This window comes from Artibeus jamaicensis, unplaced genomic scaffold (assembly GCF_021234435.1).
Source record: "Artibeus jamaicensis isolate MK-2021 breed Jamaican fruit bat unplaced genomic scaffold, CSHL_Jam_final scaffold_833, whole genome shotgun sequence".
NCBI classification, from domain to species: Eukaryota; Metazoa; Chordata; class Mammalia; order Chiroptera; family Phyllostomidae; genus Artibeus; species Artibeus jamaicensis.
Genome location: NW_026522056.1, coordinates 4,334,896 through 4,351,213, shown reverse-complemented (window position 1 = coordinate 4,351,213; position 16,318 = coordinate 4,334,896). Strand labels below are relative to the sequence as shown.

Here is a 16,318-nt window from a genome sequence, read left to right as displayed (position 1 = left end):
GTGATGCAAAACTTCTAAGACCCGTTTTAGACTTGAGTAGAGGGAAAGAAGAATGAATGCAAATATCTCGGGTGTTTCAGAGGGCCGAGTACACTTGAACAAACCTAACAGTTTAATCTGTTGCTTTCAGCAAATGTTTGTTTCCTGGTTTGCAGGGAGGAAAGTATTTTATCCCGTCCTGTTCAGTCAGTACAACCCCGGCATAATATACGGCCATCACGACTCGGTCCCTCCCTTAGAACAGCAGCTGGTGAGTAATTGCGCCACGGGTGCCTTTGTGTGACTCTGTCGTGTCTTTCATTTCCAGGGGCACCTGACCATGGTACAGGTAAGTGGAAATCTGTGGATCGATTCGTGTATTAATTTTTAAGTTTGGCAGACGTTCTGGCCTTTGCTCCCAGTGCCTTGTTGATTGAAGGTGCTTGCAACATTTAAAAGTGGAAAATAAATAGGAACAGTACCTTGCAGAAAGGTAATTTCACACCTTCCTAGTTTTCTTCGATGGTTTCTGGAAACTAGTATTATGGCATTGTGGATGCAGCACATTCTCTTTATTATTACCAAATCCTGCAAGGTAAGAAAGGTGAGATTCCTGTCCCATTTGACAGATGGGAGTCGGAAGCCAGGAAGGGGTGGTTCACCCCAGCACACAGTGAGCGAGTCGGCGGGGGAGCAGGGACTAGATCCAGTGCCCTCCCATCATGCTGTCATTCATATCGCAGTGCCTGGGGAGGGGCGGGGGGGCATTGGCATCAGCAGTGTCGCCTGCAAGGTGGCTTCTCTGCTAGGATCTTAGCTGCTAGGTGATGGATGGCGGAGTGGGGCCACATAGCCACTGAGGAGCACTCTATAAGCTGAGCCGTCTCTGCTGGTGGTGGCATGAGCCAGTCCGTTTGGCAGAGAAGCAGGACAGACAACAGGGAGAAGAGAGCAGCAGGAAGAGGGTCTCTGCACCACACACAGGCACGCCCCTCTGAGAGCGAACTTCCCGTTCTTGTTGTTCCCCACGTTGGGATGTGAGCTTTTCCTGCAGAGAGCTCCTGCTGTACTTCTCTGAAGCTGTGTTCCAGCTCAGGCTGAGTCTCAGGGGGGAGCACCTGGCCTGGGGGCTTCTGCTCTTCGTTGCCTTGTTTTGTCTCCTACTGAGGCAAAAAGCCACATTTCTTCCCATCCAGTGCATCCTCCAGTGCGTCCTCGGCTGCAAAAGGAAGTCTGCCATGTGAAAGTGAAGTGATAGGACCAAGTCTCGCATGCCTGTGTGCAACGGGAGGGTAAACTGCTTTTCACTGAAAATAGGTCTTAGGAGATTCTTTAGTAAGGCGAATTCTGTGTTTAAGCTTCCGGAGGTAGCAACAGCTGTTTTCTCCAGGAATTTCCTGTGCCGCCCTGCAGTTAACCTATGGCAGCTGGTGTTGAAACCTGTGGTAGAAAGTTACAGCTTGGGCTCTTTCTGGTTGGACACGGCTCGTGTCCCAGCATGGTTCCAGCATCGTCCCAGCACTTGGGACCCAAGCCATGCAGTACAGTAATAATATAGCTTTCCCTTCCCCCAATGAAATTCTAACGCCAGAGATATGCTGAATGTCTGTTTATGTACTTTATGTATAATATACTTTATACGTAAACACAGGGAGAAGTTTTTACTCCCCCCAAACTGATTTTGATCCACCCTAGTCGAGACAGAAAAAACTTGTTATTTCCATTCTGGAAGAGTTCTAAGCTTCTAATAGGGTTTGAGAGGGAAATGGGATACAGGATTTATTTTCTTTCAACCAATCAGAATAAAAGTTCCTTTGATTTTAGATAAAGTGCTCAGTTACATCTGATATCAAGTGGGATTAAGGTTTTAACTTTGAACTCCTAAAGACCTTATTTGCTTGCAAGGACTTTTTTTCATTTCCCAGGTGAAAAGTTGTCTTTCGTTGTTATCATTCCTTCAGGGGACCAGGGACTAGGGAAGCCAGGGGCGTGGTGCGGTGAAGCCTGGGTCTGGGATCCTCAGCATCAGTGGTCAGGCCGGAAACAGAACTCAGATTGCTGTGTCCACAGCTGGAACCCGAGTCATCCTGCAACCTTTAACATTTACTTTATTTATTTGTTTATTTATTTATTAGAGGGGACAGAAGGATTTTTTTAAATTTTTATTTTATTGATTATGCTATTACAGTTCTATTTCCCCCTTCATTCCCCTCCACCCTGCACCGTCTGCCCCCACCATTCCCCCCCTTTAGTTTATGACCATGTGTCTCAAGTTCTTTAGATTCTATATTTCCCATACTATTCTCGCCCCCCCTATCTATTTTCTACCTACCGTCTATGCTACTTATTTTCTGTACCTTCTCCCCCCTTCTCCTCCTCCCACTCCCCTGTTGCTAACTCTCCTTGAGATCTTCATTTCTATGGTTCTGCTCCTGATCCAGCTGTCCTCTTAGTCTGCTTTTGTTTTAGGTGTGGTTCTTAATAACTGTGAGTTTGCTGTCCTTTCACTGTTCATCTTTTTTATCTTCTTTTTCTTAGATAAGTCCCTTTAACATTTCATATAATAAGGGCTTGGTGATGATGAACTCCTTGAATTTGATCTTATCTGAGAAGCACTTTATCTGTCCTTCCATTTTAAATGAAAGTTTTGCTGGATAGAGCAATCTTGGTTGTAGGTCTTTGGATTTCATAACTTGGAATACCTCTTTCCAGCCCCTTCTTGCCTGTAAGGTCTCTTTTGAGAAATCCGCTGACAGTCTGATGGGAACTCCTTTGTAGGTGACTGTCCCCTTATCTCTTGCTGCTTCTAGGATTCTCTCCTTCATTTTCATCTTGGCTAATGTAATTATGATGTGCCTTGGTTTGTTTCTTCTTGGGTCCAACTTCTTTGGGACTCTCTGAGCTTCCTAGATTTCCTGGAAGTCTATTTCCTTTGCCAGATTGGGAAAATTCTCCATTATTATTTGTTCAAATAAGTTTTCCACTGGTGGCTGTTCCTTTCCCCCTTCTGGTACCCCTATAATTCGGATGTTGGAGCGTTTAAAGATGTCCTGGAGGTTCCTTAGCCTCTCTTCATTTTTTTAAATTCTTGTTTCTTCATGTTTTCCTGTTTGGTCATTTTTTTCTTCCTTCTGGTCCACTCCCTTGATTTGAGACCCAGTTTCCTTTTCATCACTATTGGTTTCCTGTGCAATTCCCTTCACTTCAATTAGTTTAGCCTTCATATGTTTCTCTAATATGTGACTAAAATCAGCCAGTTCTGTGAGCATCCTGATCACCAGTGTTTTGAACTATGCATCTGAAAGTTTTGCTATTTCTTCGTTGCTTAGAGTTATGGGCTCTGGGGCTTTGAGATCTTCTTGAGCCATTTTTGGTCTGTTTGCACTTGTTAAGTATGAGGAGCAGAGCCTTGAATGTTCACCAGGGTGGGGCTGCCCAGGTCCCTGGGTTCTGATGCTGTATGTGGGGCAGGGTCAGAGTGGGGAAATGCCGGCCCCCTCTGCTGCTTCCCGCTGCTGGGGCCTGCTTGGTTCCATCTCACTGCCCACTCCCTCACTGGTCTATCTTTGCACAAATGCGAGACCACAGTCAACCCGCTGCCCTGCGCCCTTGCTGAGTCCGCTGGTTGCTCACTGGGTCGCTTACTGGGTCTGCTCGTTGCAACCCCACACCTGGGATCCGCGCGCCTAAGTCCGTCTGACCGAGTTTTCCTGTGCAACCCCGCTCCGCCAGCTGCTGGTTTCGCCCCTCTTACTGGTCAGGCTGAAGAATTCATTGTTATCAGACTTCCGAAAAGTTCAATTTTCTGTGTTCTGGTTGTGTTTTCTGTTGCTAATATTTTGTTGTCTCTAAACTTGGTTGTGTGAGAAAGCAGGGTGTCTCCACCTATGCCTCCATCTTGGCGGAAGTCCCTGGATTTTTAATTAAGGAGATATGTACATATCTGCAGTTCGTGTTCCCTCGACCCCTGTCCCGTCGGATTTCTCCCGGGCGCAGCGTCCTAACATTTACTTTTAAATGTATTTTTGACCTTTCTCAGGCCACATAAGTCTGATCTTTTGGGGTTCAACATTTATGACTATTCAGTCCCGAGAGACACAGCAGCCGTCTGTGAGTTGCAGGGGTCTCCATTCAAAAAAGAGAGGTATTGATTGTGGTCGTTACCAGACAAGCCGTTTCTTGAGCACTTGCTGCCTAGAGAGCTGGGCCAGGCGCTGCAGGTGAAGGAGTCAGAAAACTGGGGGAGTTTTGTGTACTCAGAGTGGTTGTGTGAGCATTTCCACTACCCCTTCTTTTTTATAGACTTGCCCAAGATCACACAGCCAGCGGGTAGCAGAGCTCAGGACTTCCTTACTCCAGTGCAGTGGAAATAGATTTGCTTAGATCTAGAGGAGGCTTAAACATGAAGGAAATGACCTGACAACATTCCAAGGGAGACATAAAACCATAGAAATTAATATACTGGAACTAGAATGTGTAGGAGCCAAGAAGGTATAAAGTAAAGGGAATAATTAGAGAGGGATAACTCAGGAAATACTTCCTACTAAGGGTTCATGTCGGCTCAGTCTAGAATGATACAATGCATATATGTATTCATATGTTCTCGATATTGCATCCTGGAATGCATCGGTACCTCAGGTGGAGGGAGAACATAGAGCCCGAATATCACTGTAACAAAAGTTTCTTATTAATGCAAATAAAAGATTTTTTCACCAGCAGCCCTGCAGATATGACATCATAGTCAGTAGGCTAGTTATTACTTCTCCTGACTGTTGCCACTGTCACCTGATAATATTTTGTCTGCAGACAAAAGCAAGAAATCAAACTTAGGACTTTTGCGTGTGTTTAGACTACTTGTTTTTTTACTTCTGAGTACAAACCAGTAGTAATACATAGTGAGTGAAATCATGTATTGTATACTAATATTTAATGGGAAATGCAGGAAGAGTTTACACCTGAAATGAAACTTGCTGATGCTTTAATGTAGAAACAGCTCTCTGAGAAAGAATGACCGTAATTTCAACAATCATTAACATTCACACTTCTGGTTCAAGCCTTGTCAGTTCTGGCTGGGGCCATGGCCGCAGCCTCTCACCGCTTCTGTCTTCACACTCCTTCACCCACTGCCAGAGATGTTTCCAAAACGCAGATAATTCCATGAAAAGATCCGGTATGGCATAAAGCCAGGGGTGTGCTGGTAAATGTTTAACACCCCACTCCCTGAAAGGGGCGGCGGAGCCCTCACTCATAGCGTCTGCCTTTTCCCGCGGTGTCAGTACCCCCACCGGGGCCTGTTCCAGGCTCCCAACGCCACGTCACTCCACACAGAGCTGGCAAGAGATTGGAGGCCTCCCGGCTGGCTCCGGCACTGCAGCCCCGATTCCTTGTTGGGGTCAACTCTCCTCCAGAAACTGACTAAAACCGACCCCAGAGAAAATGTTCGCAAACCCCAGCGCCCAGTTCAGGGTCCTGGCTCGATAGACGCTGCCAGGTGTGCGCCCTACCCAGCGTCTCTGCGTGTCCTCCCACCGCAGAACCGTCTCCTCACCACCGCTCACGGTGCTCACGGTGCCCGACATCTCAGTCTGCCATGCGTCCACCCACCATTTAACTCTGATGACTTCGTGCCACTCTGTTCAGTGTGCGAAAGGTGTGCTGGGCTTGGTCCTCACCCTCTTTCTGATTAGACCCTTACCTTCCCAATTGCCTCTGAGAAGTATTTACCAGTAAACTGCATTTCAGTTTAAACTCACAAAAATCGCTGCCCAGGCATTATCTGTTTTCCTTCATTCGGGGAGCAGACACTGAGTACCACAAGCAGCACTAACAGATGCGGCCTCTGCAGTCTTTCATAAGCCGGCGCCGTGCCTGCGTTATCTCACGTGTCACTCGGCAAGGTGAAGGGGTTATCATGCTCATTTCCAGATGAGAAACGTGAAGCTCAAGGCAGAAGTGTCCTGCCCAGACCGCTGAGTGACAGGACCGGGAAGGCACATGCCACCCATGTGACGGAGACAGGCGAGGGTGCCGAGTGGACTTGCCCTGTGGCCTCAGAGCGCTTCCAGGAGGGCGTGGAGTCTGGCCTTCGGTTACAGATCCTCGGAACAGAGGGAGCCTGGACCATTCCCTGTCCAGCACAGTACACTTCAGAAGATACTTCTTTTTTTTTTTTATGAAGACAACCTGTCGAAAATGTGCTTTAATACAAGTCTTGGAGGAGATGGCGTTTGAGTCCATTCCTGCCCCAATTCTTTGAAAGCTGTGGCTCCAGAATACTTTATTTCTCAGGAAACAGAAACTGTCACGGCACTGTGCCTTACCCATGGGGCGCGTGCCCGTCACACGCAGCTGCCGGAATCTGGTGCAGTGTGCTCACTAAGCTCCTCGGGGCCCAGATGATGAGGAAGGGGTAATGCAGGGTCAGGGGCACCCGATCCAGCCACAGAAGACCCTGAAGCTCAAGGTGTCTGCTGCTCACGGACAGGGCTGGCTGCCTACTTGGCAGGGCCCAGTGCACGATGAAGGCGCAGGACCCCTGTTCAGAAATTACTAGGAATTTCAGGGTGGCAACAGCAGAGCATTGAACGGGGCCTGAAGCCTTCTCAGCTCGGGGCCGGGGGCCGCATGGGCCGCACATACGCCCATGGAGTTTCCGGTGAACGTGGGGCTGCTCAGGCCCAGTCCGGTTCTCGGGAGACTCTCTGATTTAGGGGAACTACTCCGCCTGACTGTACATTATTTATTTTGTTTTAGGGCCCAGATTGCTTCACGGGCAGTTGTCCAAGTGAGCGCCACAAACCTGACAGGGGCTGCTGGCCTCCCCGGCTCCCGCCCCCTGCAGCTGCAGGGTGGTCGCCTGCCCATGTCTTTGGGGAGAGACGCTGATTTGTGCTTGTTGTTTTGGTCCTAATAGAAGATAATCGCCCCGTCACATAAATCACCCACAGAGCTGCAGGTCTGGGAGAGCAGGCTTGACAACGGTCCTTTTCGGTGTATTCATGTCCTGCAGTGCTCTGCCAAGGTCAAGGTGGGGAGAGGAAGGGGTGCTTCAGAGAGGTCAGAGGAGGCCAGCCCTGGAAGGACATTTTTTAAAATGAGGATAATACTTGAAAACAGATTGAGAAATTTAGGATGAAAAGAGGAGATGTTTCTCTTTTATTTTAGTTTTTAAAAAACTTTATTTTTAGAGAAAAGGGAAGGGAAGGAGAAAGAGAGGGAGAGAAACATCGACGTGAGAAACATTGATCAGTTGCCTCTCTCATGCACCCCCAATCGGGGATCAAACCCACAACCCAGACATGTGCCCTGACCAGGAATTGAACCAGAGACCTTTTACTTTGCAGGATGACACCCAGCCAACTGAGCCACACCAGTCAGGGCGAGGTCTTTCCCTTTTCAAGTCTAATCTTTACGTTAGGGTTTCTCTCTCCCCTAGACATCACTGGTGTGTCTCTTTTCAGTGCTGGTCCAGAACAGCGGAACTCCTCATGCTTGGGGCACAGGTTCTGTGACGTCAGGCCCTTCGCTTAGACCCCAGGAAGGTGAAAATGTTTTTGCATCCAGAGCCACCCAGTTCTGAGTGTTTTCCCACTGGAATTCCTAGGCCTTCACTGAACCACTCACTCCCCGATGAGATTCCCGGGGTGAACCACGGCTCCGTCCACTGGCTTGATGTCGTCTCTGCCCTGGGACTGCCCCCATTCATTCACTGGAGAAGGACAGCAGATCCCTAAATAACAGTGTTTTGTTCAACGTTGTTTCCGTATGACGTTGATGAGATGCCGTAGGGACCCAACTCCTGCTCGTATCGATCAGCCTGTGGTAAAACTGGTTTTGTTATATGTTGTTTTGCTTGAAGTCCCAGAACCTATCTGTGAGGTGAACTGACTTACCGTATTTACCGAGTGCCTCGTACGTGTGAGACAGTGACCCGGGGGCTGCAGACAGAGCCGTGAACAAGACCAGGGCCCTGAGCTTGTGTTCGCTTGTGGTGGTGGGTGAAGCCAACAGACAGAAACAGATGCATCCGGAGAGTCTGGCTTATAGAGAAAGTAAACCAGGGGGTGGTGTAGAGGGCGACATGGGTGGGGAGGGTTGACAGTGGCTGGGAGGGCCTGGAGGACAACTCTGAGAAATGACATTGGACAGAGCTCAGGAGTGAGCAGGACAGGGCGAACCAGGGACAGGGTCTGCAAGTATCCAGCTGTGGAGACCTGTGAGCCGGGTGTGTTCGAGGATCAAAATAGAAGCGGTCTGTATGTAAGGGGCACACGAGACAGGGAGGGCAGGCAAGGGCCAGGTCACGTGGGGCCTTTGCAGGCTGGAGCTTTCCTCCTGGATTTTACCCTAATTGCATTAGAGAGAGTGCAATTAAAACCACTGCAGGACTTTAAGTGGGAGCGTGCTGTGATCCGACATACACTTGAGAGCACTCACTCCCCGCTGGGCCGGTCGCTGGGGGCGCCACTCCAGCGGAGAGCAGCGCAGTGGGGGGGGGGGGGGGTGGAGCTCCAATAAATGAACTCTGATAAGTGCCCTTCATCTTGCCCCGACATCCTGTGCTGTGGGCACTCTCACATCGGCCCCACCAAGGGCTAAATTCCAATGAGCTCTTCGGACAGTGGCTTTTCGTGGCTTGCCAGCTTTAAAGCTAATGTTAATAAGTATTCATATAGCTCATCCCCCAGCTCACAGATCCATTTGTTGCTGTCACGCTGCCCCCAGCTGAGGGCCTGGGAAGGCCACATCTCGCAGTCCCCCTTGTCTCTCTTCCCAAGCCCTGACCCGCTGTTTTCTTCGTTTGGAGCCTCCTCTTTTACGTTCCATGTAGGCCTCAGCCAAATATTTGAAGTTTGGATCCTGGCGCTTCCCTGTGGCTCCATGTCATGCAGAGGCTCCGAGGGCGTTGGCTGTGTCCAGCGAGCAGGAAGCCCGTGGAGCCGTTAGCTGCAGCACAAATGGGGTCCCTGCTATGGCAGGGACGAAACAGAAACCGTTTTTAAAAACCAGCTCACCGGAAACTTTCCCAGACTTTCCTGCCCTGAAAACTCTTTCCAGTTGATACTAATGGCATTGTCTTGTCACTTGGAGCTATTGTACAACAGGCCTCCGTCCCGAGGAAGAACCGGAGCGCGTGTGCTGGGGACCACCCAAGCGGACACGCCTCTTTCGGTCTTGATTTCCTTAGGCAGTCCTGACGCGTGCTGTCCTAGTGCCCGCGACATCGCTGTGGAGGTTGGAGTGACAATGGGATTGCTTTCAAGTTCACCAACCCTCCTGCAAGCCATTTGTTGAATACAGTTCAGCCTGTGGTATAGGTAGAGGGAAACTCCAAGGGGGTGAAACGGCAGTAATAGGGTAACCGTTCGAATCTTCGAGCTGGAAGACGCCTTCGGGGTGATTTAGCTGAACTTCCTCAGTCATAGGAAAGGAACTAGAGCCTCGAAGTGCAGGACCTGCTTGAGGCAAAAAAAAGCCAGCCAGCGGTCAGGCTGGGACCAGACACACAGTTTCCCATTAGCTGCAGATAGTGCCAGCTGTCCCTGACAAGAAGTGCAGAAATTCAAGGGGACCGGCCCTGCTGCGGCCCCCTGCCCCTCCCCCCAGAGAGCTTCCTTTTATGGAGTCACCTGTGTTAGCTACAAAAGTGAATCATGCAAAATAACTATTAAAATAGGTCCCCAAACCATTCCCAGAACGACCTCAGCCAAAAATATAGAGAGCAGTGTTTTCAAAGTCTTGCAGCTCCAGCCAGCACACTGGAAATTCACTCGTGAAGTAAGAGATGGGGCAGGGCCAGGTCTCGCCCTTTGAAGACAGTCGCTGCTCGCTGCTCGGTTGGCCTCTCGGCAGCCCTGCCGCCTGGCCACACTCGCACTGAGCTTTGGAGCAGCTAAGACTGTTTGGTTTTAAAACAATTTAAAGATGAAGGGACAGAGTCTTTCTTCATAACCTGGACTCTCAGTGCCCTTTTCCTCCAGCAGAAGAGCAGAGCCGGAGTCACAGGCTGGAGTCTCGGGTTCCCTCTCCTTCCCCGAGGGAGCCCTGTGTGCGGGCCGTGCCAGCGAAGCTCAATTCCGAGTTGTTCTCTCTCCCTTTGCTCAACTTCCTGAGCCCTTTGCTGGCTCCCTGCCCAGCTCTGTGTGAGGGGCCGAGGCCTCCAATTCTCACTGGCACTGGTATCGGGCCAGGCACGTAGGTGGCTTTTCCATGGCGCCGCCCAAAACCTTGCTCTCCGGTTAGTGTGTGTGTGTGTGTGTGTGTGTGTGTGTGTGCGCGCATTTTCATGCCTGTGCCCTAGACACATTCCAGCTGGAGGTGCCAAAACTCACAAGGCCCTGTTTTGGAACTGGCGAGCTGGCTATTCCTAACCGTCCCCAAGGCATCAACTCCATCTGCGTTTCCCACACAGAGCTGTGGCTGTTCATCAGGCCAGGGAGAGGCTCCCTGCTGAACATTACTTAGACGAGTTTGTGAATGATCTCTCCTTGTTATCCGCTCTGTCCTTCCCCCTCCAATGACAGTGTTTTCCCTGCAGGTCATAAAGAAGGAAACTGGATTTTGGAGAGACTTTGGATTTGGGATGACATGTCAGTATCGGTCAGACTTCATCAATATAGGTAAGACAGACTGACTTGCAACAAGTCTGCATCTCTACTGCCACCTACAGGCCAGGGAATGGACGCAAGGGACTCAGGTCAGCTTCCACAGAGTCTAGGGGCGCAGGTGGTGCCACTTCTTAAGGAAAGGCCGTTCAAGTTCATTCCTCTTGTCATAGACTTGGGGCTGGACCAGGAGGGGGCCTGCCAGTGTGTGGCACGTTCGCCCCTCTGATCTCCATCAGCACCTGTCAGCCACCCCAGATAAGGCTCACATCTGAGAAGTAAAGGCGGCTTCCAAACGGTTCCCCCACTGCCGCCTTCCAGCCCAGTCTGGCCCCCGCGCCCCACCGTGTAGCACTTCCTGGGCCTCTGCCGTAGGGGGTCCATTGAAAAATAGGGTGACATGGGGAACTTTGGAAAGCCACACATCAGAAAAGATCCTAATTTCTCTCTGCCGCACCTGTGAAGATTCCCGATGTCCCCCGGTCTCCGACCGAGTGTGCCGTCACTGCGCACACACCCACACACACAGGCTGGCAGGGCACGGACAGGAACGGCCCTCACTCTCAGCCGAGGACACCAGGGCTCCCAGAGGCAAAGGGGCTGCACAGCAAGGGAGTGGCCTGGCCGGGATGAGAGCAGAGAGTCTGCCGGGCCCCTGGAGACTCCACACTCTCTCCCCATGGGGGTGTGAGTGCCCCTGAAGGGACCGGAACTGTGAATGGCACATGATTAGGAACGGACGCACGGGTCAGAAACCTTGTCCAGGCTCGGGATCAGGGTGGCTAGAGTCGGGAGGTTGCGCCCTCCCCAGGGTGGAGACACGCACCTTCACCCGGTCCCCGAGGGCCTCCCGGAGTCTGCTCCCCTGCGGCCCAAGGCTGGACGCTTCTCTTTCTGAGATCAGTGAGTGTCTCTGTACGGCCTGGGTGTTTGTTCAGAGGTGAGGCGGTCTATAGATACCACTGAATGCTCACAGAAATCATCAGTTAGAAAGAAGAAAAAAAACCCTCAAACTACATGAAGTCAGGTCCTGCGAGAAGCACAGGATATCGGTATCTGAGTGGCGGGCGCCCTCAGGTAACCGGCAGTGAACCACAGGTGTTCTCTGATTTCTCTAAGAAATGATCCTAAATGATTTTTTGTGTGTGCAAATCAACTTCCTAAAATGACACATTTAAAAATATTTCTAAAGGAGATTTCCACTTCAAGAACCTGTTTCCTTGCTCTGTGTATAGGGAAATGTTATTTTGTGACGATGTATGTTTATCGAATTTGGGTCTATAACACATTTTTCTCCCTAAAGATAGGGCATAGCTGTAACTGGAAAACATGGGAATGGCAAGCCGGAAAGGGTGCTGTCTCTCGGTAGGCCTCGGGTGGAATCTTTGGGGCACACCCGTCCCCCAGTCGTTCTTCGCAATCTTGGGTTAACTCGCACGTTCCGTGTACTCACTCGCCGTCTGTTCAGTGAGCTGGGTGAGACCGCTGGGAGCATGAACTGGTAACAGCTCACTGAACGCTGCCCCTTCCATTGCTGTCTCTTTGGGTGGTGACATCTACCTCATTTCAGGATAAAGAAACCAACGTCCAAGACAGGTGAAGTGGAAGAGAACAGACTCAAATTCCAGACCCTTGATTCAGCATGGTCTTTGCCCTCACACATTTGAGGGGCCACAGATCACTCATATACCTGGCCCAGTGCGGGGTGGGACATGGTTTTCTCTGTGCTCGGTGAGCCCCCTTCGATCCAGGGGTGGCCTTGATCCGAGCAGCATGGCGTGGGGGCTGCGGGGGACAGAGGGGCTATGAGCTGACTGAGGAAGGGTGTGGAGAATCACTTCACTGTCTCTTGTAAGAGCTGGATCAGTCCCCCAGGCGAGAAAGGAACAATGACAAAAAGGAGGCCAGGTTTTTTTTTTTGGGGGGGGTGTTTCGGTTCTGCTTGAGGCACGGTGGGCTTTAGGTTAGGAAACAACCTGGGGCCTCTTGACTTACAAAGGTGAGAGTTTAGGGGACCATTACTCACATTGAGAAAGAGTCCATTCCCCATGTGAAACAAGATTTTCTGAGTAGAGCTTCAGAACTGACTGGGGCTGCCCCTTTAACGTGAGTCATTTCAGTACCTTGTAGTAGATACACAGCTTTTGGGGACCACTTTAGTCCCCAAGAGGAAAAGTGCTTCTGTGGAATGTGGTTTTCCTTCACACAGAGATGCTGCTGCTCACCTCTGGTCTGTTCCATTTGAAGGGCAGGAGCAGGCCACCTGCAAAGAGGCACATGAATTGTCATTGGGGGTTTCGGGTTGAAGGTAGGATGCTGCTTGCAGCCCTTAGTCAGAGGCTGATCATTCACTAGCATTGCTGAGACCTCTTGAAAGCAGAAAAACGCTGGGGATTCTGTTTGCAGTCTTGTCATCTCCAGGACTTGGTGCTGGCTGCCATCAAGCTCTTCTCTGTTCTCGAATTCTCAGTTCTCTAACATGGATGGACACTCGTAATTTGGAGGGGCGGTGAGACACATCTCCCCTAAACGCTTCCTCTCTTCCTGCAAAGTTCTGTGCTTGTGTGGCTTGGGAAAGCAGCTATAGACCAGGAGATGGGGGCCCAGCATGACTCAGTGGTGTGTTCTCTCCTGGCAGGTGGGTTTGACTTGGACATCAAAGGCTGGGGCGGAGAGGACGTGCACCTGTATCGCAAGTACCTCCACAGCAACCTCATAGTGGTGCGGACGCCTGTGCGGGGGCTCTTCCACCTCTGGCACGAGAAGCGCTGCGTGGACGAGCTGACCCCTGAGCAGTACAAGATGTGCATGCAGTCCAAGGCCATGAATGAGGCCTCTCACGGGCAGCTGGGCATGCTGGTCTTCCGGCACGAGATCGAGGCTCACCTTCGCAAACAGAAACAGAAGACAAGCAGCAAAAAGACATGAACTCCCAGGGATGCGTCTGGGGAGATGTTCCATTTTTCCTTTTGCAATTAACCTGACAAGTGGCTGCAACAAGGAAAAGATTTTCGTAAAGGGCAAAACAGAATTTGACTGATGAGTAACAGGCGAGAGGAGAGAGCCTCCGATTTCTGCCTGTGTGGTTTCGTGCAGCAGGAGTCGACACCCCCCACCCACGTGGCCTGCAACAGTGCTCAAATGCATCCTCTGCAGCATCTGACAAAGGCGAGTGATTGTGCGACTAGAAGCCTGATGATGTGGACGTTTTGACTGTGTTTGCAGCAAAGTGAGATCTGTGTTTTCTATGCTCATTGAAATATTCATGAATTAAGACCGGTTTTGAAAAAACTCATTAGAATAAAAGGGAAACAGATTTGTCCCCATTGGAATGATTATATCAGTAGGGCTGCAGTGTCTAGGAATGCTAAAAATCAGAAGGCAGCCCAGAAGACTATGTGAAAATTCAAAGATACCCTCATTGAGATCTTGTGACTTTACTAAGGAAAACCAAATGGACTAGAAAAGAAGGAATAACTGTGTGTCATTTTCCCCCAAGATTAACCAAAAATAATCTGCTCGTCTTTTTTGTTGTAGTTTTAACTATGTCCCCTTGTTAATTTTATTTTAAAAATGCACTTTCCTTTTGCTCAAGAGTTATGTTTTGCTTATTTAACGACCAATTTCCAGGCCTTACTCAGAGAGCACAAGTTAGCGTACACTTTCATGTTCTTTAAGAAGATGCTTTTGGATGCATCATGGGAACTTCCCGCTGAGAGCAGCAGATGATACCCGTCTCTGAGGCCAGGCCGAGCGCTGGCCTGTCAGGCTCTGGTGCTGGACCTTCGTCATGGGGAGGGCACATGCGGGGCTGCTGCCGGATCAAAGACACAAACACACTTTACCCGATGAGCGACTCTGAAGAGGAGCCACTGAACACTGGAGGGAAAGAAAAATATACTTTTTTTTTTTACCTTGACAGAAAAGGAAACTCTTTCAAACTGGTGGTACCTTGATTTAGTCAAAAGTCAGAACACACAATTTGTCCTCAGGAGAACTGGGGCTCACTTTCTTCCTTGTTTAAACAAACCAAAGTATATACCGTGTGAACCAAACAATCTCTTTTCAAAGCAGGGTGCTCTTCCTGGCGTCTGGCCGCCGCGAAAAGAATCGCAGGAAGCTGTATTTGTGAAAGATCACTCCATCCACCAGAGTCTCGTGGGATGGAAGACCGTGCTACATGTCCCCCACCCCAGTGCAGGGGATGCAACTATTATTTTTTAAATGAAGCAGTTCTACTCAGTCACCAAGACGCTTCTGAAAGTTGCATTTTATCACAGTTTCCAACTATTTAAAAAAATAAATGGAGTTAACATTGAGTTGTTTCTACTTTCATGGGGAAATTATTTATTAGCCAGCACCAGATGCATGAGCTAATTATCTGATTCCTTGTCTTCTGTTTGCTCACAGTCCAGTCCTTGTTTAAAAGCTTCAAGAACATTCAAGCTGTTGGTGTGTTAAAAACAAAAATACATTGTATTGATGTGTGCTGGTAGTTCACAAAATTTAATTAAAACACAGGACATGGATGGAAGGTAGCATTGGACGGCTAATAAAATATGACTTGTAGATATGACTTCCTCCTGGAGTAAGGATGCCATGTCTTTAGTGTTTGGAAGAGTTTCTTTGTGCATAGACCAGGGTTTCTCAGCCTTGGCACTGTGGCCACCTGGGGCTAACCTATTCTTTGCCGTGGGGCTGCCTGAGCACCGCAGGGCATCTGGTGGCATCCCTTGCCTCTAGCCACTAGACACTCGAGTGTCTCTCACCCGGGCTGACAACCAGTGCATCGTTGCCAAACGTCCCAGTGAGGCCAAACCAACCCTGGCTGAGAACCACCTGGTGGAGAGCAGCAATTTTTAATCGGTGTGCTGCAAGCATTAGTAAAACAGATAATACCTGACTACTTAGTCAGGGGCACTGGACTCTTTCCCCCTAGATGAGGGGTCCCCAACCTCTGGGCCTTGGACCAGTACCAGTCTGTGGCCTGTGAGAAGCCAGGCCTTGCAGCAGGAGGCGAGCCCTTGGCTTGAAGGACCCAGTCACATTACATCTTTGGAAGAAGGGATGCTGCTAAGGAAGCCTCGAGTGTGGGGTTTGTGTCAGGTCCCCTCCACCCTCTGCATCCTCCCTCTATTCTATTGGGTTGGCCAAAAGGCCCGTTTAGTTTTCTCCATAAAATAAAAGACACAGTTTTCATTTTCACTAGTAACTTTATTGATTTGGATATTTTGAGTATGTCGGCTATCTCCCGCTATTGGCTTCCAGTGAGTAGAGGCCAGGGGTGCTGCTGAACGTCTTCCAGTGTATATATAAGACAGCCCCACAGCAAATAATTATTTGGCCAAAATGTCAATAGTACCAAGAAACTTCAAAAACCACTTTTGACAATCAGTCACAGTCCCTTCTTCATACACTGCACAAATCTTTTTCCCGTGTTTCAGTTGCGTTTTTACCCTTCTCGAATTGATAAAGCATAACATGCCAAAAGTGCTGTGTATCTTCTTCCATCTTCAATATTAAAATGGCTGCACAAAAATTCACCAATTTTGATAAATTTTTAAATGCACACTGATATGACAGCTGTCATAGTACAATCTAACAAAATCATTTCAATGGAGTTAAAAACAACTAAGCACCACTTAGAGCCATTGTATGGAAAAAGCGTGACGGGCTTTTTGGCCGACCCAATACTAGATATAAATCACCTGGTAACTAGCCCCCGTCATCCCACT

General features: G+C 49.5%; 1 protein-coding gene across 8 annotated transcripts in view; it reads left to right on the top strand.

The window, feature by feature from the left end:
- CSGALNACT1 (chondroitin sulfate N-acetylgalactosaminyltransferase 1) overlaps positions 1 to 14,902 on the top strand; it is a 305,921-nt gene extending 291,019 nt beyond the window's left edge. For all 8 annotated transcript variants that reach the window (XM_037161256.2, XM_053660022.1, XM_037161285.2 and 5 more), the window contains 3 exons: positions 156 to 250; positions 10,517 to 10,598; positions 13,222 to 14,902. In XM_037161256.2, the coding sequence (XP_037017151.2) occupies positions 156 to 250; positions 10,517 to 10,598; positions 13,222 to 13,511 (467 nt within the window). In that variant the 3' untranslated portion in view covers positions 13,512 to 14,902. The remainder of the gene's footprint in view (positions 1 to 155; positions 251 to 10,516; positions 10,599 to 13,221) is intronic.
- Positions 14,903 to 16,318: the final 1,416 nt, after the last annotated feature.